Below are 25,853 nucleotides of genomic sequence, written 5' to 3'. Positions count from 1 at the left end.
GAACTCTTAATCTCCGGATCATGAGTTTGAGCCCCACGTTAGGTGTAGAAATTACTTTAAAAAAATAATATAAAATTTTTGTGGTCTTAAAATCCCACTAATTTTATTTATTTATTTTTATTTATAGACATGCTTCCATCATTTCTTCAGAAAGTTGAAGTTGTCTCTGAAGCTTCTAGAGAAACTTGTGTAGCTTTGAGTGATTGCCTTAATCTCTTCACGAAACAAGAAGGGGTAGGTAGTCGGAATTGAATTTTTCACTAATTGTCTGGGTGTCACATACTCGATCATCCAGTAAGTCATTGCTTTCAAATTTCTCCAAATTTCAACATCTCCAAAGGTAGGAGAAAATGGTCTTAACAAAGAGAGTGAAAGCCTTGTTTTTCACTAAAATTTAAACTCATTTATTTTTGATTAAGCAGGATTCTGAACTTATGTTCATATCTAATTATACAGCTATATTTATCAACTTTGTTTTAAAGTTCTACTCAGAGTTCTTATGGCATTTCAACAAGAGGGTTGTGAAAATATTGTGGAAACCAGAGGTTTTATAAGAAAAATACACAGTACTTTTATTTAGAAAATAGAGTGCTGTCATACTCACCTGTGTGAACCGTGCTCAGTGGATGAAATATCTTGTTTTCTTCCCCCTGCTTCCTCCCATTCAAAAAATTACATTTATTTTTCCAAATATTGGTAAGAGAGATATGCTTATCCATTAGTAATTCTTTTTCTGAAGACTGAAAAATTGTAAAGATAGGTTTTGGTTGCCTGGACTAGGATTTTTTTCCCCTTCTCATTTGCATGATGTTAATGCAAGCCAAGCAGCTATACGCCTTCTTTTCCATTCTGTTAATTTCTACATATATGTTCAGTCTTCAGCTTTTTATATTAAGACACCATATTTCTTATTCTTGTTAAAATTTATTTGTACCTTTTAATTAGAAACTAGGTTTTGATAAAACAAGGTAGATGAAAATGGTTCTGTATATTTCTCTCATATATATGAGATATGTGTATGTAAAGATGTAACATTTTATTTTCTTGTGACTAGAACAGAAGCCTTGTGGGGGTACCTGGGTAGCTCGTCGATTAAGCGTCCAACTTTGGCTTAGGTCATGATCTCATGGTTTGTGAGTTGGAGCCCCACATCAGGCTCTATGCTGATGGCTCAGGGCCTGGAGCCTGCTTTGAATTCTGTTTCTTCCTCTCTCTCTCTCTCTCTCTGCCCCTCCCCAGCTCATGCTCGTGCACTCTCTCTCTCTCTTTCAAAAATAAACATTAAAAAAATAAAAAGAAGACTTGGAATTCATGTAAAAAAATTTTTAAATACCAATTATGTACACCACAAATTCCCTATTTTATCTGGAGAAAAAAATACATAAATGATCTGAAATTCATTTAAAACAAACTTCCAGAAAGCCAACAGAATTTTATTAACTATCACAGGAAAACATAATTGTTTTTTAAGTTTATTTTATTTTGAGAGTGAGCACATGTGCGTGAGAGAGCGTGAGTAGAGGAGGGGCAGAGAGAGAAAGAGGGAGAGAGAGAATCTCAAGCAGGGATTCATGGGTTCACAGGATCAAACCCATGAACCATGAGATCATGATCTGGGCTGAAATCAAGATTCAGATGCCTAACTGACAGCCATCCAGCAGCCCCTGTTCATTAAACATTTTAAATGATTAGATTCTTCTAATACTATTTGAAAATATCCCCTCTCAGTATTTCTATTTTTTGGTGATGTCATATTCTAGCTTATTTAAATGAGGCATGATGTAGTGATCTAAATAAATCTAAATATCATTGTAGAACATTTTAAAAATGAACAAATGATGGTGTCTAGGGATTCAGGCAATACTTAATACATCGTAAAACCAAATCTCATTAACATCTCTTCTGTGGCACCTGCTGGATCAATATCAATAACGTCTTTGTTTTAGAGATGTGTAGTTTTAAGGTAAATGCTAGATTAGAAGTAATTTAATTTCAGGAAGAGCCAACCTAGGCTAATTTTTAAACTGTGTGCTTAAACATACAGCCTAGTGATTACTTCTCTGTGAAAATCTAGATGTGCAAGAGTTGATTAGCCTAAAGTTTAATTAGACTTTTAAATTTGTCATGAGGATAAAATAACATAATATAAGCAAAATGCTTAGCATAGTTCCTGACACATAGCCCTGAGTACAAATCAGCATTTGTTATTGTAGGATGCTATCTCATTAACTCTAGTGACCCCTTTTCTCTGATGGCATTTTGGAGCTTTTGTGTCTTTAGCTTTGGATTTAACTCATTTTGGGAGGAGGTGGTATTGTCTAAAGAAAATTTGAGGATTTGTGGGATGATTGTGTTCTTTCGATCCTTGTTCTTCAAGTGACAAAGGGCTACGTAAATTCTCTGAACCTTGATATTTTCATCTTTCAATACGGGAGACCATATCGTAAAGTCATTATTAGCAGCACTGGTCTGAAAGTCTTATGGGCCTTTTAAAAATCTGCCTTTTTCCTAACCAACTGTGGGCTAGTTTCTGTAAAATGAAAATATATGAACACCTCAGTATCAGGTATGGGTATCAAACATATATAGATGAAGAATACATGTACAGAGCATATTAACACTGTGGCATGCAGTGCTCATTTAGGAAATGGCATTTATTGCTTCAAACTTTTAAAAGTATCTAAGTTTTTTTTTAATTAATACTATAAGATACCAACTCTGAGGTTCTCAGAATTTATGGATTTCCTTGTGAGAAATATGATTATAGATCATGAAAAGGCCCCCCAGTAATTAAAAGATAAATGACATCATCAAAGTTAGCTTTTCAAATGGCTGTGAACTAACATACGTATTTAACAATATAATGGAGGTCAGAGCAGAATAATTAGGAATCATAATGCTTTATTTATCTGGACTCATAAGTTACATTTCTGTATCTGGAAATTTTATTAAAAGAGCAATCATAAGCTTTGAACTCACAGAGACCTGGGTCTAATTGTGTTCCACTATTTAATCTCTCTGCCTCAGTTTTCATATACAGTTTCCTTTTTAAAGTGGTGACTAGTCAAAAAAGTATGTTTTGAAAAGTAAATGTGATCATATTGGCAAAACCCCTTGTACAGTACCTGGCATATAATGGGGATCCAATCGATAGAAGTGATCCCAGCCTCCGTGGCAGCAAAACTTTTTATTTTGTTTTTAATGTTTTATTTATTTTTGAGAGAGAGAGATAGGGACAGCATGAGCAGGAGAGAGTCAGAAAGAGGAGGAGACACAGAATCTGAAACAGGCTCCAGGCTGAGCTAGCTGTCAGCACAGAGTCCGACACGGGCCTCAAACCCACGAACCGTGAGATCATGACCTGAGCCGAAGTCATACGCCCAACTGACTGAGCCACCCGGGCTCCCCAAAACTTTTTATTCCTATCTTTTTGATGACAGTTATTCTAAATATTACCCATTTACATATGATGCTAATATTTTAGCACTTGATTTTATCTTTTCTGGGTTGTCCTTTTGCCTTTTTTGTATGTTCATAATTACTCTGTATCTTAATGCAGGGATGCCTTCAGGGGATAATGTTTATAGGACCCTGTAATTTGGCAGAATGACCCAGTCGTGCTAATCTTTTGAATTTAGTTTTGCTCTTTATGAGTTTTAAATTTTTTTCTCTTAAGTTTTAGATCGACTGTGTGCCTGTCTGTAACAGAATACTGATCCTTTCTGCCTTATTCTAACATATTGTTTATTAAAAAGAAAACCAGATGACCAAACTCGGTAAAATTATGTTCCTGGTAAGAACAAGCTGGCTCTGTATGAGAAACTGAGGGTTTATAATGAGAACAGGCCTTAATGCCTGGATTTGAGTCTTTCTATTTCTGTGGTATGTGAGTGTTCTTTGCTTATTTGGGGGTGCTCTGATATGACCCAGATATTCAAGGTTTCCATACAATCTCTACATAAATGGGGTGCATTATATAGGCATATTTTACTTATAAATAACATAATTTATTATTTGGAAAAAAACTGCAATATATAAAGTAAGCTGTAAAGTTTGTGTTTGATTTCCTAAAGGGAAACTCATTCGGTGTTTTTGGGGTGATCTACTTGGGGAGACATTGGAGAATGTGAATGCTGTGACTGTCTTTAAACTTGAGAGTTCTATCTAAAAGGGCACCTGGGTGGCTCAGTCTATAGAGTAGGCGACTGTTAATCTCAGGGCCATGAGTTCAAGCCACATGTTAGAAGTGGATCCTACTTTAAAAAAAAAAAATCAAAAGGATAGAAACTGGCTTCATGAGTTATTATTGTTTCTTTAGTTTTCCTCATCAGAGAGTGGTGTCAGAAGTAGCTAAAACGTCACACAGTGCTATCATTGGTCCCCTTCTTGTTCTATGTATTATAGAGTTCCCTTTGATATCAGTCAAACCAGTTTTTCCAAGGTAGGAACTTGCCTATTTAAAACTAGCGTAAGCTCAATTATAAAATACTCTATGCCTCCATGTTAAGTCTTCTGACTTGATGCTAAAGAGCTAGAACCCAGATGTACAGTTGGGATAGTGATGCTGAGTTTGTGGTATAATGGAGAGATTTGGACCTTAAATTGGAACCGACCAGAAGGTATTGCTACTTTGAACAGCTGATATCTTTGGCGAGAAATCGTGCCCTCATGTGGGCTTAGAGCTTTATAAAGTCGAGGTCTCATATTCATTAGTTTCCTGGACTGCTCAAAGTCCTTCAGTCATTTCTTAATGTTTGTACTTTTCAGGCTTTCACCTCTCTGTCATCTCTTCACTTTCCTCCTCTCCCTCTGCTCTGAGCAAAATTGTTAAACATGAGGCAGTGGTTGCCTGTGCTGTCAGTTCCCTGCTACTCCCTCCCCCAGTCTCTATCTTGTTTCTTTCCTTGGCATCTGTCTCCTTCCCACCTGCTTCAAAAACAACTTCTCTCTCTTTCTGAATTCTCTACTCCCTTATAGCTTCTGTCTCCCTACATGCCTTTCCAATTCTATTTTAGAAAATGTGATACTTTCTGTTTCTACTTCTTTATTCTTCAGCTAGCCCACTGAAGCCATTCTTGCCAATAATCTCCTTACTGCTAAGTCAGAGGATACCCTTAAATTACCTTGCTTGTCCTGTGATGGATCCGGCATTTGACTACTACTTGTTTTTGGAATTCCTCTCAGTGATTGCTGTGGTGCCTACCTCTTCTGTCTTCTCTTTCCTTTAGAGCAGCTTCTCCTCAGTTTTCTTCTGAAGCATCTTTTCGTCTGCCTGTGCCTTGAGTGTTAGTGTCCCCTGGTTTCTGTGGGTGGCCTTCTCACTAGGCATTCTTCACAGATGATCTTAGCCATTCCTTCAAACAGAAATCCATGATGACTCCGATATCTCCACTTCAGATCTCTCCTGAGCTGAGCTATGAACCAGTATGTCCAGCTGACTTTCAAACATATACATATGATTCTGTCACAGGCATTTCATACCAGTTCGTCTAAAGCAGAATTATCCATTCACCTCAGACACAGAATTACACCTATTCAGGAACCCAAGCCACAATCATGGGAGCTGTCCTGTGTTCCTCCTCCTTCCTCCTCCTTCCTCCCTGCCCTTCAAGTCTCTTGTTTTTCCTTCCTATATCTCTCAGTTGCCTCTCTCTCTGTACGAGCTCTCCCCCCACCCAACAGATTCCCCATTACCACTCTGTTGGAATGGAGTTCTAAGGATTGCACTGTCAGATGACTGTGACCATTTCCTCATCCCAGGTTCCACCCTTCAAAACTGGCTTAAGGTATCCCTCCTATTCTAGGAGTCCTTGCTTTTGGAGCACTTACCACATTGTATCATTATATGTTTACTTGTCTGATTCTATATTTACTAAAGAGCCCCTTAAGCAAGCAGCTGTATCTTAGGTATTTTTGTAGCATTGTGTCTAGCATAGTACTTGGCATGTAGTAGACAGTAAATAAATATCTGAATGCATAATGATATGTACAAAGGAAAGCATACAAAGAGCAGACCAGTTGGGATCCATTCTCTATCTTGACCTTGAGCAAATTAAGATATGTTTGGGAATTCCATTTCCAAATCTGAAAATGAGAATATGAGTAAGTTACGTTATGCGAAGTTCCTCAGTACAGTGCTTGACACAGTTTAGGTGCTCTGTAAATTGCCCTCTAAAACATTTTATTGTTGTTTTTGCTGCCTAGTACCACTTTTGTAAACTGAATTCATTCCCTGATTTTTAGAGCCCAGGGAGGAAGATTTTATAGCAGCTACTTTTAGTGCCTAATGTGACATTTCACAATACCATTTAATTTAGAATGGGGGGAAATAAAAGCAAACTGACTTTTCAAAGACACTATGAAACCTCATTGACGTGAATTCCAAATTTTCTAGCATGCTGTTGTATCATCTTTTACCCATTTTATATCTGTAGTGCAGTTACAGCCACCACTGTTGGGACAGCAAACTTAAAGTCCCCTATGATCTTGTCAAAGAAATACTCAGTTTGGTTCAGTATTACTCTGCTCCCTAAACTTTGAGGACAGATTTATATTGTTTAAAAGTGCTGGAACAAAAAAGTTATGTGTGGCCCACCCCCACCCGAGTGTCACCGAACTTTCATTAGCCTGAACAACCCGCTAATGTGTTATTTATGTCGTTTTAGTGTCCTTGAGAGTCTTCGTCTACCCTTCAAGCCTGGCCAGAATAGGAAACCATCTAGGTTTCACATTAGTAGAATTAATACCATTGTTTTCCTCATTGCTCAAATTGTAGCCTAGAAAGTGCATTGAAAAAAATAAAGGACAAGAAGTCTAGTTCGGTGTTTGTTTCGGAACTGGAAACCTTCACTTTAAAGTGTAAGCCAGGGTAAGGGTCAGTTACCTTTGAGGTGCAAGAGTCCAAAGAGGATTCCTCTGTTTTTCCCCAGGGGCGGGCTAGCCATTTAGAAGTTGTCAGGGCAGGCGTCGCCAGAAGAGGGCTCGAGCACACAGCCCGCTCTAGGACCTCGCAGGAGCCTCCGCGGGATGCACGCAGAGCACAAGTAGCAGTTTCCTTACTTCCTTCCCGAGAATTGCGGGGCTCGCAGTCCGCTCGTTGGCTTGCAAGGGCTGTGTGCAGCCTCTCGCCGTCCCGGGCACGTCCCTACCTGCGCCTCAGCCGAGCGGGCCACGCGGGAGGGGGGCCGAGGGAGGAGGGACTGGACGACGACAGCGACAGCGCGCGGCTAGCTGCCTGCCGCAGGCCGTTCCCCGCGCAGCTCGCACTCTCCCCGGCGAGCCCTGGAGGGGAGGGCGGCTCTGGCTCTGCAGCCGAGGGGCGCTGCAAGGACTTCTGGCCCCCCGGGACGGTAGTCCTGGGCCGAGCGGGTGGGCGGGCCGCGCCCCTTCTAGACCTCCCTAGAGCCGGGGCGGGCCGAGCAAAGGTGACTTAGTGAGACCTTGCGGTGCCGCCCTGGGCTGGGCTGGAGGGGAGGCGGAGGGACAGGCCGAGCGCATTTGTGCCGGAGCTGGCGAGGAGCGCCGGGCGGAGTGCGCCGCCGGGGATATCCTAGATCCGGCCCAGGTGGGTGAGTGTCTGTGCCCGCTGGGGGCTTTGCTAGGTCAGCCTCGGGGCGACAGAGGGCACCGAGGGAGAAAGGGGGGGAGGGCGGCCAGACGAGATCTAGGGATGTGAGTGGATCCAAGAATAGTTGGACGCCTGTGTGTGGAGCGGAGTGCGGCGGCGGGCGAGTGGGGAGGGGTGCTCGAAGCCGGGAGACCCTGCTGTCCCTGCCTGGCCAGGGTCTTCCTGCCGGCTCCGTGTTTGCGTCGGGTTCCCACAGGAAGAGCCGCTGGGGGAAAAGCCTGTGGACAGATCAGATCTTCCCCCCCCAGCTAAATATTGGTAGTAGGTCAAGTGGGGCCCGAGTGGGAGGAGTAAGGCAGTGAAAGACATTATTGTCCTAAATAACCTTCCAAGTTAGTGATTTTTTTGCATGTCTCTGCCCTGGCTGACATTGAGATGAACTTACCATCTGCTGTTCCGAGGCCGCTAAAATTCCAAGGAAACACTTGAGTGGGTTAAAGAGAAAAGGGGGGCATTCTGCTGGGGCTGGGGAGTGGGAAGGGAGGTAGCTTTTAACTTTGTTTTGATTAAGGATTTTTGATTACTCATAGGCTTTCTTTGTAGCCTAAACCAGTGGAGAATCACGTTCCCTGGCATTCAGAGCATGTGGCTAGCTGTTTTGTGTTTTCTGTTGTGCTGGTTTTTTCTGGATTTGGAGGGAGGCTAGTAAGAAAGGGAAGATGCCAGGGAAGAGTTTAGTCCAGCTTTTGAGAGTTATTAAAGCTATTAAAAGTTTCTTAATTTTAATTAGACTGAAGGCATTTTGTTTTAAAGACAGAGGATAACTTAGGAATCTTTTTCTAAAGAGAAAAATGCTTGAAATGTGTGTTGGTGGAGGAATGTGTAGGCTAGAATATGGGGATCTAAATGTAATTTTTTTTTTCCTGTTTGAGGACACACCGAAGTTGATCTCTGGTCCAAATAATGTTTGATTTCAGGGGTGAAGCTGATGACTTTGGTAAATGAGCTCAGTTTTGACTGAGCAGGTATTTGATCTGAACACGATGACCAGAGAGCTGTTTTAGCTTTTGTCCCGGTGTTACTTTTACAATCTTAAAGGAATTTGTATCACTGTGAATATGGTTGCCAAACTCTAGTCTTTCCTGTTTAGAACCTCTTTAATGGTGTATTTTAGGGAATTTCATTGAGGCTGAAAGTGACCCACATAATCTCTCTACCCTCAGTTGTACACCTTGCAGAATGGGGGAAATGAAAAAAACTCATAGATTTTCCATATTAAAAGCAGATGCACATACTACAGATTAGTATATAAATCTAGTGAAGCACATTTAAAATATTGTGTGGAAAATTATTGATAAAATAATTATGTAATACCATGTTCTAAGCTTTATGTAGTTATAACATTTACCATTTATATTCTAAAAATCTTTTATAAATTTATTAGTATCTTAGCATTCAGATATGTAATTGTGTTTATCAGCTCTGTGAGGTTTATTCTTTTAAAAAGTAGAAATTTAGATTTTTTATTTGGTTCACATTATTCAACATTATTCCTAAATGTTTAGCTTCTGTGTATAATCAGGAAATGTATTTCAAATTAATTTTAGAAGCAGCTAGGACAGAAGTTAAATAAATAGGAAGTTTATGTAAAATGAAGCAGGTTTTCATTTTGATAATTTGTGAAGTGTTTGAACAGAAATACATAAGGTTTTAATTAAGCAGTACGGGGAGGGGGGAGAGAGAGAGTGTGTGTGTGTGTGTGTGTGTTATTAGCCTTGTCACGTGTCATTCTTGGTATGACCCAGGATCTTTTCCTGGTAAGTTTTTGTATCACAGTGATACCAAGTCTGTAACCTGCATGCAATTGTATTTGTCTTGTATTCCTATTAGACAGTGCAGTACCAGATTTATATTCTGTCTAATGAATTTTGAATGAGTTACAGGCAGATATAATTTTCCTCTTATTTTAACTTAAGGATAGTAAGGATATAACCCCCATACATTTTTATAATGGTCTGCCACTGATTTGATAACTATTACTTTATGTACATTTTTTTCCTTAATTCAGTAAGTAATTCAGTAAGTATTTTGAGTGTTTACCTTGTCAGATAACTTGCTAAACCAGTCACAGCTAGATGAATAGAAGCAGGGTCTTCTTGAAGGATTTTATTAAATATGCCTGAAGAGTTTGAATATTATCTTGGGAATTAGAATATCTGAAAGATTTTAAAGAGAGGAGAGATTTAATCAGATTTGCTCCTTCTGAGAGGGATTAGAAGAAGGCCTGAAAACAGGGTGGCCAGGTGCAGGAAGTCAAGAGAGAGATCATTAGAATCTGAACTAAGTTGGTGATTGCCAAAACAGAAAGCAAGATACAAAACCAAGAGAGACTTCGGAAATAACCTAATAGGAGCTGATAATAGTTGAATGTGAGGAATGAAGTAGAAGATGGAGACCTAGACGACTTTCAAGTTTATGGCAAATAAATTACTGGATTGAAGGTAACTTGAAGGAGGGAATAAAGGGAGTAGGAGGAAGATGAGTCCACTTGTGCATGATGACATCCAAGTGAGGGCATCCTTACTCCTTCAATAAAACTTCGCAAATCATGAGTATTGGAAGTCACCTGAATAAACATGGAGCTTGAGGCTGAGGGAGTAAATAATGTCACTCAGTAGACATTACAGCTTGAAAAAGTTTGAAATCAAAGGATTGAATACTGACACTAAAAGACAAAAGGGAGAAAAGGAACCAGTGGAAACCACTGCCCAGAAGCAATCAGGGGCAGGAAAAGTCTAGAACAGGGGAGGTCAGTGGGACAATTGGGTCAAGAAATTGAGGTAACACCTGAAATGTATTCATTATTGGTCTTTGAGAAAATTCAGTACCTTTCCATGATTAAAAAACCTCAACAGTATAAGAATGAGAAAGAACGTCATTAATCTGAGAAATGGTATTTATTAAATATCACTCTTAGTACTGAATCATTAGAAGTTAGAAGTATGCCTTTTTTTAAACGCAAGCATGAACACTGTTTCCCACCATTTCAGCTTCTATCCAGCACTGTCCTGAAGGCCCTAGCCAGTACATTAGGAACATGAAAAATAAATGAGATTTAAGAATTGAAAGAAAGGAACAAAACTGTAATTCTCAGATTATGATTGTCTACAGAAACTGAATCGGTCTCTCTTTGTTATTTCTATTTTCTTGCTTCCCATTTACTCTGTGGCTCACTGCAGTCCAGCTTGTCCCTATGTCATGCTTCTAGACTTCCCCTCATCAAATTCTTTCTACATTTAAGAAGAGCATCATAAAGGTTTTTTTTTTAATTTATAACGTGGCAAATTATATATTTTTTTCAAGTTATATTTTTAGACTTTTTCTGATGATATGCTATCTTTATTTACCTGGAAGAAACCTAGTTTGTTCATTATGTATTATCTTTAACCTTCTCCTCATTTTAGTTTCTTTTGGATTTTAGCATCTGTTTATGAGTGACATTTAATGGCTATAGGACTATTTTAGTTTTCTGTTTCTTTTTGGGTCAATTTTGACAGGTTTCTAGTTTTAGGAGTTTATCCTTTCCACTTAAGTGTTGAAATTTATTGTTATAAGGTTGTTTATAATAATCTTTTATTATCTTTTTAACTTATTTTGAATCTGTAATTATTTTTTTCCTAATGTTTTCCATTTTTTTCCTAATACTCATTTGGATATCTTTAATTAATTTTTCTTTAATATCAGTCTCATTAAGGCTTTGTTTATTTGATTATTTTTCAAAGAACTCTCTTTAGCTTTGTTATTTATTGCCATCTTTTTCTTTTAAATTAATTTTTATAGTTACCTGTATCAATTTTCTTTGAGTTTGTTTACCTAGGATCTATACATTTGTTATTCTCTGTCTCTTGGAAGGACATAATTTGTTCAAGTTGTAAATTTCATAATTGTAGTATTTTGTAACTTAGTATATTTCTGCTGGCTTTATCCATTACTTTGAATATTTTATAGACATTAGTCATGTATTTCCTAGACTTCATTTTTCTAGACTAAGAACTGTTAATATGTGTAGAGTGCTGCCCTTCTAGTACTTAAAACATATAAGACTTCTGTGAAGGTTTCAACTACTTCCAGTTTTTTTTCCTCTTACCTCACTCTTCTTGTCATTGGTTGGTATTTCTGCTTCCTTTACCGGCTTGCTTCTCCTCTTCTTCCTCTTTCCTTCTCCCTAACAACTTCTTTTCTACCTCTTGACAGTCTGCATGGTGGAGGAATAATCATCATTTCCTTGTCTTCACTCGTTTCTCAACTGTTTTTCCAATTTTCTACCCACTGCCCCCCTGACCCCGCATCCTTGGAGGATTTTTCCAGTATCTGTTCTACATATGCCATCTTGCTCTTTCCTTCTTTGCAGAAACTTGACTTCACCAAAGAGGAAAAAGCAGATAACCTGTGTCTGATTTTCTTTGGATGCTCACAGGTTCACCCTTATTTACCACATGATCTTTGTTACTCCTCATGCAGTCTAGCCAACTGATGACGACAAAGTCAAGGAGACTTTGAGCAAGGCCCAGGAAAAAAGCACAGATGGTACAATATGGACTTGTTCTTATTTGGAGTCCTGGGCTGCAGACTCCAGTATTAGTGACCATGTTCTTGCTGTTTGACTCTGGGCGGCTTATTCCAAGGTCTCCTATTTCTCCTGGCTAACACAGAATTATTAACACAGACCCCCTTCTCTCTACTTCAGAAGTTGCTGTGAGACTCAAATGATGAAAGGCTAAACCCAGCAGTTTTACAACAGACAGTCTTCCCATGCTTTATTTTCAGAAAAATATCTTAAAAGGATTTCATGCTCAATTCAGGAACAGAGAAGTGGAGTAAAAGTGGTTTGTGGCATGGGGTGTTGGATCAAAGAAACCCTGATGGGAAGCAGTAGGTGGCACAGGACTGACTGGAAGCAGAGAAGTTGTGCTCAGTGGTAGAGATTCAGGGGGAGGTGTCTGTCCTCTGGTAGATGGGAACTAGAGACATGGCCACGTTGTTATACCTGGTAGCTGGAAACTGTCCTGTAGCAACATCATTACCTATTTATTATTTGCTACATTTAAGATTATGACTTTTTGAGCTTACTTGAGAAATCAGCCTTTGCTTACAGTGTTTCTATGAGGGAAATTCTGTTGTTTCACAGTCTAAACAACTGAATTAAAAATTAAGTTTGTGGGGCACCTGGGTGACTCATTCGGTTAAGCATCCCGACTCTGGCTCAGGTCATGATCTCATGGTTTGTGGGTTTGAGCCCCATGTCAGGCTCTGTGCTGACAGCTAGCTCAGAGCCTGGAGCCTGCTTCGGATTCTGTATCTCCCTCTCTCTCTGACCCTCCTCTGCTCACGCTTGTCTCTCTCTCTCTGTCTCTGTCTCTCCTCTCTCTCTCTCTCAAATAAATAAAACATTAAAAAAATAAAAATTAAGTTGTGATTATAATTCTCCTTATAAAATTTCTTAATTGTGGTAGAAAGGACTTAGTTGTGAATATTTTCCTCATTTGTTTTTGTTACTTTCGTTTATGTTATGGATAAGTTGTTTAAAATCCCAAGGTCATAGAATCAGTCTTAGATTGTAAAGCATTTAGTCTGGTGATCCTCAAAAGATTTCCCTGGGGCCTAGGACCGATGCAGTCACCTATCTATCCACTAAGGTACCCTCACAAAACACAGTTTCAAATGGTTAATATAATGATCTATCTGTTCACCTTTGTTTGACAGATGAGGAAACGAAGGGCCTGGGGAGAGGAACAGCCACTTCCCCAATTCTTTGTAGTGAGGTGGGGGCCACGCTTAGAGCTAAAGCCAGTACTCAGCCTCCAGACTTAGTGCCGAAGAACAACCCTACTGTATCACCTTAGCTTCCATTAGAAAAATTTATCCACTAGAGGAGATAGTCTACCCTATTTCACAGCTGATGTGGCCATCTATTAGCTAGTTTCTTAGTTTGACAAAAGGATACCAACTGTAGAAATAAGCACATGGCCAAGAATATTGCAGCGTCTTCAGATTTTGCAAAGAATACCTGTATTCCAGGCTCTCAACAGAAAATGCTGTCCCTCTTTTTTGACAGTTTTGCTTGATAGAGGTCACATTTTTAGAAGATACAGAATTCATCCATTTCTTTAGATATATTTTATCCTAAATATTAAACTATCAAATGCTGCATCCTGGGCTGTATTTCTTCGTTTTCTGAAAAATAGCCCTTGCTGAGCTCTTAGTTGGAATTATATTCTCAGGTTTTATTGAGGGGCAACCCCAAAAAAAAAAAAAGCTTTTTTTTTTTTTTTTTTAATGTTTAATTTTGGGAGACACAGAGCATGAGCTGGATAGGGGCAGAGAGACAGGGAGACAGAGGATCAAAAGTAAGCTCCAGGCTCCGAGCTGTCGGCACAGAGCCCTATGCAGGGCTTAAATACAGGAACCATGAGAGCATGACCTGAGCTGAAGTCGGACACTCAACGGACTGAGCCACCCAGGTGCCCCTAAAAGAAAATTAACTTTAATGAAATTATTATTTTGCCCTTGAATACTCTCAGTCCCATATACATTATCCTGAAAGGGAAATTAGAGCTAAGGGCAAAGAGGGAGTTTGTTTTCCCTAAAGAATGGATATATATTTTTTCCTTGTGGACAATTAAAAGGGCATAATTGTATTTCTCTTTCTGTCTTGGCCTTAAGAGAATTCAGAGCTGGATTTGTGGCTTGTCCACAGTATCTGTGTGGGCTCCATCACTCCTTTTTTTTTTTTTTTTTCATATTTATTTTAGAGAGAGAGGGAGAGTGAGAAGAGCAGGAGAGAAGCAGAGAGAAAGGGAGACACAGAATCTGACGCAGGTTTCAGGCTCTGAGCTGCCAGCACAGAGTCAGGTGCGGGGCTCAAACTCACTACCTGTGAGATTGTGACCTGAGCCAAAGTCGGATCCTTAACCAACTGAGCCACCCAGAAGCCCCTGTGGGCTCCATCCCTCCTAATATCCTATCAGAAATTTGGTATTTTCATAGCCTCCCACGTTGGAAATCCCTGCATTACTGCATTCTCTTGTGAATTACTTGAATGTGGTTATGCCTCAGAGTGCATTCATGTATGAGGATTCTATTTTAGGATTTTTCTGCAAGTAGCAAATACAAAGTAAATTGTTCTTACAATGTTAGAAATAGATTTGGACTCTGTACTATGGTTTTGTTTTATGTCAAGAATATATGCATTGGGTATTAATTGACTTTAATAATGGATAGCTTCAAGGACTTGTTAAAATACATGGCAAATGTTACAATTGGAGATTCTTTTTTTGGTATTAATGCAAATCAAACTTACCATGTATTTTAGACCAATATTTGGGAAAAAAGACTTTTCTTATTATTTTTATTTGTGGTAAAATACAAAGAGTATAAAATGTATTCTCTTTACCATTTTTAAGTGCACACAGTTCAGTCACGTTAGGTACATTCACATGTTGTGCAGCCATTACCACCTTGCATCTCCAGAACTCTTTGTAGATCTTAGTCTCATCTCTTCATTTCATCTAAACTGAAACTCTGTACCCATTAAACAATAATTCCCCATTCCCCCTACCCCCAGCCCTTGGCAGCCACCATGTTACCTGCTGTCTCCCAGAGTCTGACTACTTTAGGAGCCTCCTATGAGTGGAACCACTCAGCATCTGTCATTTTGTGCCTGGTGTGTCTCACTTCGCATCATGCCTTCAAGGTGCATCCGTGTTGTAGCAGGCGTCAGAAATTTCTTCCTCTTTAGGGCTGAATAGTATTCCATTGCATGTATACACACATTTTCCTTAACCATTCATCCATCGATGTCACACTTGTGTTGATTCAACCTTTTGTTTGTATGAACAGTGCCGCTTTGAACATGAGTGTACAAATATCTTTCTGTGTGTCTACTTTCAATGCTTTTGGCTATATACTCAGAAGTGGAAATCCTGGATTCTGTGATACTTTCTTTTTTTGAGGCCTTGCCATACCGTTTTAAATAATGGCTAGACCATTTAACATTCCTACCAGCAGTGCTTAAGTATATTAATTTTTCTATATCCTATCTAGCACTTGTTATTGTCTCTTGCCTTTGTTTTGATATGGTAGCCATCCTTATAGGTGTGAAATGTGAAGGAAAAAAATTTTTTTTTAATTTTTAGTAAGTAGAGTTAATCACTTTTTTATCCAAACGTCAACTCCAGGGTTGACAGACTGTCTCTTCTTACAATGCCCAATAGTTGCCATGCAGGGCCATGATTTTCCTTTATTTTTCAAACCATTCCAAAGTTGCCCTGTTGAAGTGTAGTGGAGGGCATACAGCCCCAAGTCTCCCTGGTTTGCTCTTTTCCCTCCAGATAGTGAAAATGCAGCTGCACAAAGCATGGGGAATTCTCGAAGTTTCCATGGATTTAAGACTTGGTTAGGTCTAAATATCCGGATTCTACCTTTATTTTCATTATCGTTCTATATTCTAGGTACCAGATGTTGTCTTGCTGTTGTAGTTTGAAGGATCATTGCTTAATTGAGAAGAATTTTATCTTGTCTACAGAGTTAGCATAGGAAAATGGAAAGATGTATTTGAATCACCACAGATACAAAATATGAAACCAGGACACTGATATACTTGAGCAAAGTCAAGCCTGTCTTCACTTCTACATGGGAACTAATAAAATATCGAAGCCAGAGGGTGATTAACCTGGGCAGTAGAATTGAACAGGGAATTTAACATATTATGTAATGAAAGTATTATTTAATCTTTAGCCATATTTAGGAAAGTTTGTATTTCTCATAAATCTTTAAGTCAAAGTAAAATTCTAAAAATCAGGTAGAAAATGGGGAAAATGTAACCACAAAATCATCAAAAGGATCTTAGAGGTCCTCGAAATTTTCTTCCATTTGCCAGAATCCTCTCTTCAGCTACATGGTCATCTTATGTGCTTGTGAAACGGCCGTGAGTAGATACGTAGGCAGTGGACTCCAGTGCCTAGGAGCTTGGAGCCTCTGTCACACAGACCTGGGTTGGAACACCAGCTCTGTCACCTAATAGTTATGTGATCCCAGGCAGGTCATGTAATCTCAGTAAGCTGGAGTTTCTTGTTAATAATACCTGCCTCACAGCATTGTGGGAGGATTATATGAAATCGTAATGCCAGGCATTTCTCATCACACCTGACATGTAGTAAACATCCCTAGGTGTTGGCTCCTGCCCTTCCTGCTGATACTACTATTGCTATACATGTATTTTTTTCTTAGGACCACCCATTCCCCTGTGGTAAAGCTGAAAGTACTAGAAGGTTAAACCTTACATTAAGGTGAAGCTTTTCCCATTTTTCTTTTAATTTATGTCTCTGCTCTGCAACATCACAAAACCTTTTGTTTCCTCTCCTGTGACAGTTCCTCAGCTATTTGGAGCAACCAGTAAATTCTACAAACATCTACAAGTTCCTTCATTACTACTGTGTCAGACTTTCCAGATCCTTCCTTTTCTTACTCTTCAACAATCTCTCAGGTTTTTTCTAGAAATGCATCCTCCAGAAATGAAGCCAGTGTTCTACATGAAGTTTGAGTGCAGAGCGTGGCACTTGGCCTTTGGCTTTCCATTCTGCCTGAAGGAAAGAGTCTCCTACCGTGTCCTGCTGTGCCCTGTCCCATGGGCAGGGCCTTGGTCCCCTACCTTGCAGCCTCTTCGTGTGCTTCACTGCCCCACCCCCGCTCTGTTCTGAGGACTGTGGCCTTTTTCTGTCCCTCATACTGGGGAGCCCTTTGCCCCTCTTCCTCTTCCTGGAACACACTTCTCCCAGGTTCTTGCCTGGTTTTCTCCCTCACCTTTGTCAGCCTTTGGCACCTGATCACTGAATCCTCTGGCCATCCTGTCTCCGAGGACACTGTCTTTAGTTTTGCTTTCAGTATTTCCCACCATCTAACAGACTAAACATTTTTACCTATTTCCCCCCAGTAGACTGTAAGTTTTCTGAGTGCAGGGAGTTTGGTCTCTCTTGTTCATTGCTGATCCTCTGCCGTCTGGAATGCCTGGCGTGGTGTAGGTGGCTGATGAGTATTTATTGCATGAAAAGCACAATGACTCCCCCTTGATTAAAAGTTGTATCATAATGGGTGACGGGCATTAAGGAGGCCACTTGGGATGAGCACTGGCTGTTGTATGTAAGTGATGAATCACTGGGCACCAATGCTACATATGTTAACTAACTTAAATCTAAATTCAGTAAAAAACTATATCATAGTGGGCTTGGAAAGGCCACGTGCTACCAGTTCACAGTCATGGGTCAATTTTTAAAAATTTTGAAAACAAGTAATTTAAGTGCTGCTCTTGAAGAAGGGAAAATAAGCCACATTCACTGTTTTAGGACTGGGGATTTTCACATTACTTTGGTGGCTTAATCAGTATTTTACATACAATTTTATGTGCTCAGGTTTTTTTCTATAAAATCCAATATAGGTTTTTAAAATAGGAATATTTGTTCTTTAGCCTTATCTTGTTTTAAAAGTTTATTTTTACAGAGACTGCAACCAGGGGAAGGGCAGGGGGAGAGAGAGAGAGAGAGAGAGAGAGAGAGAGAGAGAGAATCCTAAGTGGGCTCTGTGCTGACAGCACAGAGCCCAATGTAGCTCACAAAGCGTGAGATCATGACGTGAACCAAGACCAACAGTTGGATGCTTAACAAACTAAGCTACCCAGATGCCCCTCTTTAACTATATCTTGACAGAGCTTTCCAAGTGCTGATCTTCAGATAAATGATCTTTCCACTTAGAATGGGCAGACCCCCCAAAGCAGGTGTTTGATTTCTTCTATGTGCCCTATGAGGATGATTCTCTGTTGATGCTATGACTTGCAAAATTTGGGAAGTACTCCTTTAATTAAAATGTTTTCTTCAGATGGAGTTACAACGTACTCAATTGTGATTCTGAAATATTTTAATTTTTTAATTTTTGGGGGTTTTTTTTTGCCCTAGGTTAAGAACTGTAAAAATGCCTGTTAAAAAATTAACTATCAAAATTCTTTCTTAATGTTTTTTATTTATTTCTGAGAGAGAGACACAGTGTGAGCAGGAGAAGATCAGAAAGAGAGGGAGATACAGAATCTGAAGCAGGCTCCAGGCTCTGAGCTAGCTGTCAGCACAGCCTGATGTGGGGCTTAAACCCACAAACCATGCGATCATGACCTGAGCCGAAGTTGGACACTTGAATGGACTGAGCCACCCAGGCGCCCCTTTTTTTAAATTTTTTTTTAAATGTTTTTTATTTATTTCTGAGAGAGAGAGAGAGCGCGCGTGAGCAGGGGTCAGAATTCTGTAGTAACAAAGTTAAAGTTCTTGTTTTTCTGGACTTAACACTGTTCCACATTTACAGAAGGATATTTCCAGTGACCCAGCTGAAGGCATTAGAAAAGTAGAATTGGAAATCAGGGTATAGCTGTATATCAGGAGCAGAAGAAAAGCTGTTTACGCTTGCAACATGAGTGATTCTGAAAAACATTGTACTTAGTGAAAGAAGCCAGGCACAAAAGAGTGTATCGTACATGACTCCATTTATTTGAAATCAAGAACAGACAAACCCAAAGAAAGCATGGTTATAGAAATCAGAGCAGTGGTTGCTGAGGCTGGGTGGGGGGTGGGGAGAACGGAAGAGTGAGGGTAAAGGAGCAGAGAATTTGGAGCAGGGGTGGGAATAGAAATACTCTGTATCTTTGTAACCATTCTGGAGACAGGGGTATAGATTTGTGAACATTCATTTAACTGTACAGTAAAATAGACTTTATTGTATGTAAAATTTAAAATTAAAAGACAAGGGTTGACAGGTGTTAACTTCTGTTATGTGTAACTTTGTTGGAGTTACTTTCATCAGTAGAACTATGGACTACAGAATCTTTGAATAACTTTTGAAAATAAGATTTGTTTAGATTCCCATAAAACTTCCCTGCTTTTCAAAATGAGTGTTTATACCTCTGGTGGCACATCTTGAAAAAAGAAATTTATTTCAAGGATACATAAAATATATAAATCTGTGGTGAGTGGTTATATAAGAGAAAGCTATTTTTAGGTAGAAGCTTTGCAACCATAATGAGACAAGAATGTGCTTAACAGAGTCTCAGTTGGGGTTTCATTCTGGATGGCTCAGGGAGCCCTGCATTCTGTACTGTGGGAGAGTACCTTGCAAACATTTTGTGTTTGATGCAAAGCCAGTGTTTGCAAATTTGATGCAAACATCAGTTCTTGAGTGGACAGACCTATTTATAGATATTTTTCTAATTGTAAAGTTATGAGAGAGAGATGGAAGATCTACAGGAGTATACAGGAAGCTAACTTCTGTTGATCATGGAGAGAAATATAAAACCAGAAGCTAGCAACCACTGGTGGGATATTGGTGGGTCTTAGTTTATGGGGATTGGCAAATACAAAAGTGCAGTTTACATGACTGTTAAACGCCAACATTGTCTTCAGTAGTATCAGTGACTTTTTTTTTCATACATATTCTTTGAAACTATGTTTTCATAAGAAATGTATTCTTCTAACTCCCCTATTCAGTACTGAGTGGTTTTTTTACTAGGCCGTCACTCTTGCTAAATACCATTTTTTTTACAGTTTTATTGAGGTCTAATTGATATACAGTAAACTGCACTTATTTAAAGTGTAACTCCGTTTTGATGGATGTTTACAGTAGTAAAACCATTAGGCCAGTCAAGATGTACTTACTTCCAGAAGTTACTTCCTACCTTTTGTAATACCTCCCACGTTCCCACCTACCCCAATACACAGGCACTATTGATCAGCTTTCTACCACTAGAGATCAGTAGGCATTTTCTAGAATTTTACATAAATGGAATCATACAGTTTGTACTTTTTTGGAGGTGTAGGAGGATTGGCTTCTTTAACTCAGCCTAATTATTTTGAGATTCATCTATGTTGTTGCATGTATCAACAGTTTGTTACTTTTTATTACTGAATATTACTGCATTTTCACCTTGTGCCAGGATTTTGTTTTTTCACCTATTGCCAGACATATGGATTGTTTCTAGTTTTGGGCTCTTGTAAATAAAGTTATTAGCATTTGTGTACAAATCTTTGTGTGGATATAATGTTTCATTTCAGTTAGGTAAATACCTAGGACTAAATAGAATGGCCAGGTCATATGAGAAATGAATGTGGGGTTTTTTTTTTAATTAAAAAAATGAGGTAGAATTCACATAACATAAAAATGTCTGTATGGAGTGTGTAGTTCAGTGGCATTTAGCAAGTCACAGTGTTGAGCATCCGTCACTCTATCTACTTCCAAAACATTTTTATCACTTCAAAAGAGAACCTTTTACTTATTAGGCAGTCGCTCCCCATCCTCTGAAAATGATTAATATGTATTTTGTCCCTATGGATTTGTCTGTTTTGAACATTTCACATAAATGAATTATACAACATGTGAACTTTTGGTGTCTGACTTTTCACTTACAATACTGTTTTCAGTCTTCATGCACACTGTAGCAGGTATCAGTTCTTTGTTCCTTTTTATGGCTGAGTAGTTTTCCGTTGTATGTATGTAACACATTTGTTTATGGACATACATTGTATGTATGTTACACATTTGTTTATGGGCATTTGGTTTGCTTCCAGCTTTTGACTATTGTGAATAGTCAAACATTTGACTTTGAAATGTCAAACTTTGAAAACATTTCTGTTCTTTTGAGAATATACCTAAGACTCAATTTCCTGGGTCATACGGCAGTTCTGTGCTTAGCGTTTTGAGGCGCCACCAGACTTTTCCACAGTACATGGGCCACATCCCCACAGGAGTGCAAGTTTCATTTTCTCCACGTCCTTGTTAACACTGTTATTTTCTTTAAAAAAAAAAAAAGCTATAGCTATCCTAGTGAGTATAAAGTGATATCTTAGGGCACCTGTCTCCAGTCAGTAGAGCATGTGACTCTTGATCTCAGGATTGTGAGTTCAAGCACCAGGATGAGCCAGGAGCCTACTTAAAAATTAATTAAAGTAAAGTGATATTTCCTCATTGTAATAAGTTATATTGCTCAAATGACTGAAGGGGTTGAACAACTTTTTATTCATATACTTGTTGGCCATTTGTATGTTGAGAGGAATGTCCATTCAAGCCCTTTGCCCTTTTTAATTTTTTTTTAAGTTTGTTTATCTTGGGAGAGCGAGCAGGGGAGGGAAAGAGCGAGAGAGTGAGAATCCCAAGCAGAGAGAGAATCTCCGCACTGTCAGTTGCAGAGCCCATTGTGGGCCTTGAACTCACAAACTGAGATCATGACTTGAGCTGAAGTCAAGAGTCGAACACTTAACTGACTGAGCCACCCAGGCGCCCCCCCTTTGCCCATTTTTAAATTGGGTGGTTTGTCGTTCTTTTGCCGAGTTAAAGGAGTTCCTTACACAGTCTAGATAGAAGTCCTTTATTGGACAAGCGGTTTCTCCCAGTCTCTTACTTGCCTTTCATTTTCTTAACATTAGCTTTTGAAAAGCAAAAGTTGAGATATTGATGATGTCCAAACTTCTTATATATATAAGAATATATAATAACATATATGTGTATGTATTTGTTTACATATATATTTTTTAATGCCCTATATAAAATCTTTGTCAACCCATGGTTGCTAAGATTTTTCTATGTTTTCTTCCAAAAGTGTTCAAGTTTTAACTTGACATTTGGGTCCATAATTCATTAAAAGTTATATTTTGTTTTTGTTCTCTTTTTGATATATGGAGAGAAACTAGACTCCTAGGGAGATCCTTACTTTTATCAGAAGACTCAGTATTGTTAAGCTATCTGATCTCCCCAAGTTGATTTATGGAGTCAAAATAATCCCAGCAGAATTCCAGTAGGTTTTTTATTTTGGTTTGTTAGGAATTGACAAACTGATTCTAAAATTTATATAGAAACGTAAAGGACTTCTTTAGAATAGCCAAACCAATTTTGAAAGAAAACAGAATTATAAGATTAAGACTACCTAATTTGAACACTTTTTATAAAGTTATAATAATTGAGAGAATATGATATTGATGAAAGAATAGGCACACAGATAAATGCAACAGATTAATGAGTCCAGAAATGATCCCCACACATATCTGATTAACTGATTCTTGATAAAGGTGTCCAGGCAATTCAGTGGAGGAAAGGATTACACTTGGCTTTGTGGTTGATGTTGACTTTTGTAGATCAGTCTTACATCCAGCAACCTCACTAAACTTTGTTTAAATAATTCTAAATTCTTTGACATTTCTATTCAGACATTCATATTTTTGAAAACATTTTTTTCTCAGTTCTTCTATCTTACAGGGTTTTTTTTGGCTGAATGTGTTACTAGGGCTTCACAAAACACAATGTTGAAAAGAACTTGTGATAGGCATTCTTATTCTTTATTTTAAGAGGAATGATTTTAATGTTTTAACATTGAATAAGATGTTTGCTCTAAGTTTTTTTGGTAGACTTTCTTCTGGTGTTTTTTTTTTGAATATTGAAAAAGTTTGCTTCTCATATATTTGTGTGTGTGTGTGTGTGTGTACACAGACATACATAATTGTAATTTTCTTTTTTTTTTTAAATTTTTTATTTATTTCTGAGAGAGGGAAACAGTGTGAGCATGGGAGGGTCAGAGAGAGAGGGAGACACAATCTGAAACAGGCTCCATGCTCTGAGCTAGCTGTCAGCACAGAGCCCAACACGGGGCTTGAACCCACAAACTGTGAGATCATGACCTGAGCCGAAGTCAGAAGTTTAACCGACTGAGCCACCCAGGCGCCCCCATAATTGTAATTTTCTCAAAACTTAGTTTTTCAGTTGGTTTACTTCTATCCAATCATATAACTTCCACACACACATATACGCAATGATATGCTTGTACATCAATTAGAAATGTAGAAATCTGTTAATCTAATCATGTAAGAAGATTCATGAATTTGATTCTAAATTTTTGATTCTAAAATTTGAGTTTGCCTTAAATTCCAGAATACCCACCTTAGTTGTGATGTGTTTCCTGATTTAGTATACTAATACTTTGCTTATAATTTTTTTTAATCTATTTTGCTGATCAGTCTGTAAGTATTTTTCTTATTTTCCTGTTCACATTGTGATACCAAATTTATCAGAATCTGTTAAAATTTTTGGTCAACATAACTCCATCGATGTATTACATTTATACATATACATAGTTTTTCCATAGGACATTTTAAATTATTTACCATTGAAAATATATCATCTTTGGTACATTTACCCTTTAGAGGTTCATAAGAAAAAAACTTAGTTCTTGCGGTTCATTATTCAAACATCATTTAGCAAAGACATGTTCAAAGCATCTGTAATTGTCCATAGGGCAAATATCCCACACTAAATTATTTTTTTAATATCTTCAGTCTTTTTGTCTGTGTACCTTATAGCAATATTTTCTGACAAAGGAATGTATCTTGGTTTTTCATTTTACTGTTTGCTGTTTTAGACTTTTTTGTAGTTTGAGAATAAGTGTTTCTCCAAGCAATTTGTAGGGTTTTTTTGTCTTTTCTACTAAGACACCGTAAAGAAGTTTCTAAAGATTTTATTACATTTAGTGAAGATATGTACAGAGTAAAGCTCTGGACTGAAAGTCATGTGACTTTAAATATCACTGAAAAGATTAGAGGAGCTTTGTCTTCACCCTCCGGAAGCTCAGGTGTAAAATGTTAAGTTAAATGCTTTGGCTTCATATGCTCATTAGTTTATATCTCAAAGTATAATAACAACACATAAATGATAGGTGGCTGTGCTGTATACATCAGCCATATTTCATATTGTCTTTCGGAAAACTGGTTTATCATCATCTGATTACATACAATCTGTTTTTACCGGGGTGTAGCAAACAACTCACACTAGTGGTAGAAGCCTCTGCCATTTTCTATTTGGTCACTTTAGTATTATCTTTAATCCGAAGTTCCTTTGCAGCGGTGTTTATGATAATGGGTGTATTTTGTGGGTTAACATAGTCCATGGGTCTTCTTAACCATGCTCTCATAGTCTGCAGTATATCACAGTATCCTGAAAACAAATGGTACTTGCTACTCTTCCCTGAAGGTTACTCTGTGTCCTGTACTTTAGCCTTGACCATGTGGCACGTGGACCATGTGAAAGCACTGTTGTCAGTCTGTATATATCTTTTCATATCATATTGGGTTATATAATATTTTGTTTAATATTTTTGACAAAAATAAATATGAAAGATTTTCTATTATTTCATGGGTACCCACACTTTTGGAGACTGTCCCAAGGCGGTAAGGAACCACTGAAAAGCTTTAAGGAAGAAGTAATGCTGGATTTGCATTGAAAACTTTTTTTAGTGTTTTCATTTATTTTTGAGAGAGACAGCGCATGAGCAGGGAAGGGGCAGAAAGAGGGGGAGACGCAGAATCTGAAACAGGCTATAGGCTCTGAGCTGTCAGCACAGCTGACATGGGGCGGGGATCGAAGTCATGAATCTCGAGATCAGGACCTGAGCCAAAGTTGGGACATTCAACCAACTGAGCCACCTAAGCAGCCCTGGATATGCAGTTTTGCTAGAAGAGCTGGATATGAAGTGTCCTTTTCTCACACTAGACCATAATGTCTCCATGGATTAATCCGTGTCTTACTTTACTTTATATTCCTAGCACTTACTTTGAAAGAGTAGTAGGTGTTTGATAAAATTTTTTTAACTGTAAATTCTCTTAAATTAGTAATTTTCATCCAGGAGCCACATCAGAATAATCTATAGTGCGTTGAAAAAAACATTATATGTATTAATGTTAGTATTAGCATTAAACAAAGAAAACTCCAAACCTTGTAACATTAGCTTAAATAAGTTACAGATTCTTTTTCCACCGTAAAGAAGACAGGAGGTGGGCAGTCTGGGCCTGGTACAGCAGTTTCACATGTTAGGGGCTGTTCCATATATCTAATTTTATGGTCAGCAGGAAGAAGCAAAGGGCAAAAATAGGAGAATGCCCTTCCCTTTAAGGAGATCTGGTGAATTTCTCATAATACTTTCATTCTTCCTTGGCAGAATTTAGTCATATTGCCCCAGCTGCCAGAAAGAATGAGAAATAATCTTTTAGCTGGAGGGCAACGTAGCCAGCTAACAAATTGGGATTCTCCCACAGATAGTGGGAGAAATTAGCAATTTCTGTAACAATACACAGGCCTCATTCATTCCCGGAAGTCTTCATTCAGTAGGGCTAGGCTAAAACTGGGCCTTCTAATTCTAAAAAAAAAAAGGGGGGGGGGG

The 25,853-nt window shown here is 38.5% G+C and overlaps 1 protein-coding gene across 8 annotated transcripts in view; it reads left to right on the top strand.

The window, feature by feature from the left end:
• Positions 1-25,853, top strand: part of OSBPL1A (oxysterol binding protein like 1A) — a 241,841-nt gene that overhangs the window by 102,444 nt on the left and 113,544 nt on the right. For 6 of the 8 annotated variants that reach the window (XM_077778061.1, XM_077778060.1, XM_077778059.1 and 3 more), the window contains one exon: positions 128-234. In XM_077778061.1, coding sequence (XP_077634187.1) covers positions 128-234 — 107 coding nt within the window. Of the gene's footprint in view, positions 1-127; positions 235-7,025; positions 7,044-7,476; positions 7,565-25,853 lie in introns of those variants that run through there. The other 2 variants (XM_077778067.1, XM_077778066.1) reach the window with 2 other exon arrangements.

Source organism: Crocuta crocuta, unplaced genomic scaffold (assembly GCF_008692635.1).
Source record: "Crocuta crocuta isolate KB4526 unplaced genomic scaffold, BGI_CrCroc_1.0 scaffold26, whole genome shotgun sequence".
Lineage (NCBI taxonomy): Eukaryota > Metazoa > Chordata > Mammalia > Carnivora > Hyaenidae > Crocuta > Crocuta crocuta.
Note: the sequence above shows the minus strand (reverse complement) of the source record. Positions and strands in the feature narration are given on the sequence as shown.